This window comes from Salmo salar, chromosome 21 (assembly GCF_965601325.2).
Source record: "Salmo salar chromosome 21, fSalSal1, whole genome shotgun sequence".
NCBI lineage: Eukaryota > Metazoa > Chordata > Actinopteri > Salmoniformes > Salmonidae > Salmo > Salmo salar.
The window spans coordinates 12018570-12023670 of NC_138311.1; the positions used below are offsets into that span (position 1 = coordinate 12018570).

General features: G+C 39.4%; 1 protein-coding gene across 1 annotated transcript; it reads right to left on the reverse strand.

Moving 5' to 3' along the window:
* Window positions 1-481: 481 nt before the first annotated feature.
* LOC106581866 (twist2) lies at window positions 482-4759 on the reverse strand. The gene is made up of 2 exons (XM_014164291.3): window positions 4020-4759; window positions 482-1125 (listed from the first exon to the last, which is right to left on the reverse strand). The coding sequence occupies exon 1, from the start codon at window positions 4534-4536 to the stop codon at window positions 4051-4053; it is 486 nt and encodes a 161-aa protein (XP_014019766.1). The 5' UTR covers window positions 4537-4759; the 3' UTR covers window positions 482-1125; window positions 4020-4050.
* Between the last annotated feature and the right edge of the window lie 342 nt (window positions 4760-5101).

A 5101-nucleotide genomic window follows, 5' to 3' on the forward strand; every position in this document is an offset into this window, starting at 1 on the left:
TAAAAGCTGCGCGATAGTTATTGTTATCTGCGGTTGTTCGGGCTCCCTTGCTCGTTAAAGAATTCCCCTCAAGGCATCGCTATTTAAATGATTACGTTGTTATTTAGGCGGACAATACTTTTATATGCCTTTGGTTTGAAACTGGCTCGAATTACCCCCGCTGTTAATAAAGCCCGGCAGTTTTTATTTGACGGTTTTTAGCGGGTGATTTTTTTTCTTCCCCACAACAAGAGGAGAAAGAAAAGCTCAACAAAATCTCACACTAAGCAGTGAAAGGAGTGTTTGTTTTCGCCTAGTCTATGAAATTATCCGGAGAAAATATGTCAGAGACCCTTCTACAAACAAACACTGTTAGCGAGTAACAATAGTCACACATCACACAGTGGTGTCGTGGATTTTTTTAGTCACAAATAAATAATGCAATTATTTTCTGAATTAAATCTCAAACAAGATGCAAAACGATCAGGAGAAAAAAAAGGTATGGTTTTTACTCAGTTTATTTGAGTTGAAACGTTTTATTTATGTAGCCTATTAGAATTATTTACATTGATATATAATATAGGGGATATAGCCTATGTGATAATGGCACAATTGCTACGGTATTCTATGGAAACATAAATCAAAGGGCTCAACTTCATCATTCAAAAATATGTGTTTTAATAAATAGGCAAAAAAAAAACGGAGTTGAACATCCAATGAGCGTACTTCAATAAAGTATTCTAAATTGCATTGGTCCCTTACAAGCTGAAGATACTTACAGGTATGTACAATAAGAAACATTTATATACTTCTATGTATTGTTTTTAAAAACAGAACGAAATATAATTTCCCCAAAAAGATAAAATATGGCTTTTCCTACTATCATCACCGACATTAAAACAACGTGACAATGCACCAGTAGACACTAGAAGCGTCATACAACACTGTCTGACAACACTGTCTGAGTATGCAACATGATTTTCAGGGTTATTTTTACTCCTTCTCACACTGTTCCATGTGTTAGGTAATTGCACTCAACGCACTCCAGGAGAGTTGTGTGTCACATTACGTCTCTTGACAATGTTTCTGAGGTTCGTGGGTTCTTCAATAGATTTGGTGTCTTCATACTTTGTAGAAGTAAACAGTCTATAACGGTAAAAAAAAAAAAAAAACATCAAAATGTTAGCACCAATTACCAATATTACAGATGTATTGCATATATATTATCAAGCAACAGCTTTACAATATAGTATAACTAATACATCACATGCATAGCTAGATTGCACTTCATTCCTGAAAGAGATTGTTAAGGCTAGCCATGACCCCGTGCATTGTCTATTGGCCTTAAGGGTGGCACAAGTGTCTATTTGAAACGTTCACTGGCATAGGAAGTCATTAATGAAACAATTATTTCGCCCTGAGTGAAACCATATGTCAACAACGGAAAGGGATTTCATTTTAAATGCGGTGCGTAAACCACAGTGGCCTATGTAATTGCATCACTGGAAAATAACAGAGCAGGCCAAACAGACTGTAAGGGATATGAGCACCTGTCCGTTGTAGGATGTTTTCATTTCTACGGAAGAGTGAACGTACAGCATCATAAATCTATGATAAATATTTGTGCAGTTATATTATTTCGAATGTCGTCTATGCAAATGCATTTGACTTCATTCACAGTTGGCTATTAATTACAAAGACTACATTTCCTTTCAGTAATTGACGAGGCAAAGTGTGAACGCCGCAAATAGCCTATATTTCTATTCGACTTTAGATGACCCTTTTGTTTCTTGAATTCGTTTAATAAATATTAGTCGCTACAATTTGCTATACATGGTGTGTATGTGTGGGTTAAACACATTTGTATTAGTTTATTTCAATAACCAATGTAAGGAGGAAAAAGAGCTAAGCTGATTACATCAGCCTATAGGCTAATGCACGTATAAGTAGCCAAGTCTGTAGGCCTAATTTTGATTTTAGCCTCATAAATTGTTGATAACGTTTTAATTGTGTCGTCTAATGAGAACAAATGAATGTAAAGACCATCTCCCAAGAAAAACGACATGACATTCTGGGTTCTCTCTTATTTCCCTTTGACATTCCACACAGGCTAACGAAACCCCAAACAGCATTGACATCAGAATTTGACATTGAAAAGACGTCCGGTTTTGTTCGAGAAAGACCACCTTCAAAATGTACAGTGTTTACACAAATCACCGTAGTGTCGTTTATTTTTTTCCTCTTTACAGAAGAGCTGGTTTAAAAAGCCTACGACAACAAAGTATTTCTGGTGATCGATTGATTGCGAGTGGGCGGTCTGTAAACTGCATGGCTCCAGTCCATGGAGCTAAACAAATCCAAAGCAGGCATTATTTCACTGGAAATGGGTCCTTCGCTGTCACGATTTTGAATCAATGTTCAACTCATATACGACTTTAATATGTGTTCTTTAATATCTGTAGCCTACTAGAATTGGTCTAATCTATTCAGGGCAGACATGTCATTTAAAAAGCATAGGTGAATGTGTGGCCTATACTCCTTTAGAAAGAACTAGGCCTAGGCATATTAACAATGTTCCTAATAATTATTTGAAGCAGCAAACCATTCCAAAGCATTCCTATTTGATTTTTGAACACGTCGCCTATGCCATATCAAGGCTCTTCCGTCTCCATTTTACAAAATGTGCATTAGATTAACACTACTCTAATTAGGTCAAGGGCACTGGACAAGAAAACAAATGCATTCAGGTTGTTGCGTGGCATGCGTAGTGATGCATAAATAAGTCTCAATGACTTGCTTTACAGCGCAAAGCCGCACAACGGTTTGGATAACGGTATGCAATGATAAGGGAAGTAGAAACTCTCAAAATACCGTATCCATTTTTTTTACCTGCAACCAGCCAGTTAGGCCTAATGGCTCGCATATTTAATCAAACGCTGGTTTAAACTCTCGGGCCCAAGCCCGAGCGCTGCCATTCCTGCGGCCTCCATACAAGAAAGTTCTCCATTGTGAATGTAAATTACCCATGGTAGGCTGTTCAAGGCTGCTGCGTTTTTATGCGGGCAACCACTCTCTCTCTCCCATAGGCCCTCCGTCTTAAAATGTCGTTAAGAACGGACAAGGATTAAGTGCAAGACTCACATCTCACCGCAGAGTTTAATGTGTTCTCGAGCTGTCATGCCACTCACAGCTAGGAAAACCGCCATACGTTTCTACCCTTATTCACTCCCCCAGTGTCAGTGAAGCGTATTTTATAGTTGTCTTTGGTTGCTACCTCGGTGCTTGGCAAGTTAACAATGTTCCAAAACCATTATTTACATTAATAACACCAAGTTTCCATGTCCATAATCATAAAGCAGCCATATTCGCACTGTAAATGAAGTACTCCATGAGCCTCACTAACTTATTTTTAAAGCCCGTTCTCTTCTCATTTAGCAAAGTGTTGTTGTCAAGCAATGCTGATGGAGCACTTGTCTAACTGTGTATTAACCTGGCTCATGCTCAGGTCATCCACGTGCGTGTCTGCGCGCCAGACTCCAGGTGCGCGCTGACTGGTGAAATGTATGTCATGGCATGGATGTGTACGAATGTTATTTGTAGGCTATTGAGCTATCATATTAATTTGGTCATACAAATTCACTGAGCAATTGGGTAGGTTACAATTATTCCGTACATAATTCACTATACCATTGTTATTACCTATAGAATTAGAGGGGACATGGTTTCGCTTTTAAATCAATAGCCTACCTGACGCTGACTTTAAGCTAAAGCCACAACCTAATATTTTTTTTCCCAGTATCATTAACCAGTGCCAAAGCTATAGCTACTGTATGTGAGGTTCGCCATTATTATCACTTGTTAAATTTGCCCTAAAATGTCCACGAATTTCAAATAGGATATAGGCTAGCCTATAGGAATAGGCCTACTCTTTATGTTCACAACTTTTATGCATAATAATAATAATCATCATCATCATCATTTAGGACTTATTTTTGGTTTTGTTTCGTCTCATGGGAGGTAAAGCTGCATTTGCCACCTACCGCTTTGGCAATGAGTGAAAGGCTTTGGGTGCTAGTGCGTTGCAGACATTGACCACGCGCCCTCCATCCTCCACACAGAGAAAGCATAACTGAGTCTCTCGTGCGCAACGTAGCTGCAGCTCGACATCTTGTTGTCCATCTCGTCGCTTTGCAGCACCTGATAGAGGAAGTCTATGTATCTGGAGGCCAGTTTTAGTGTCTGGATCTTGCTCAGTTTATCCGAGGGTAGAGTGGGGATGATTTTGCGTAAAGACGAGAAGGCTTCGTTGAGCGACTGTGTCCTTTGCCTCTCCCTGACGTTGGCCAGGCACCGCTGGTTCTGCAACTCCTCGTAGGACTGATTGCTGCTTGGACTCGTTTTTTTGCCCCGTTTCACGGAACCCGGACTGCTGTCCTCGCTGGACTTTTTACTGTGTCTCCTCTTCCTTCCAAATCTTTTCTGTTGTCTGTCCAACTCCTCCTCGCTGGTCACTAAGCTATCCACAGGGGAGATGGGAGAACTTGAGCCCTCTTCCATTTCTCGTTTAAAGAAATGCAAGGATATCGAAGAAAAAACGGTCTCCACTTTTGAAGCCTGAGTTAGAAAATATATCCGAATATGCAGCCAGGCACCGACAGAAAGTCGTTTAAAAAAAATGTCTTACTTTACGAGTATTCTTCTCTCTACTTCTTGGGAGTCTGATACACTACGCTTGGCACCGTCCTTCTCTCGCAGGAAGTTTTTCCTTACTTTTTGGGGGAAACTTTATCCAAGTTTCAGATGCTAAATAGTTGTCTGAGTGGAGGGGGAGGCAGTATTGGGCTCTGATTGGACAGCTAATAAACAGGAGGGACCAGTCTTAGGTTACACCCCATCATTCTAGCAGCCCAGGACTTCAGTCAGAACATATTTGATTGTCATGTCAAAACAATCAAATATGACAAAAGTAACAATAGGTCTACTATTATTATCTGCAATAATTCATGTTCTAGCCTTCCTATTCCAAATATAGTACGTTTATTTGATAAATGCAAAATTAAGATTATGAAAAGTGTATTGTTTCTTAATTGGATATTATTGAACAATACCCATTTCATTCCGT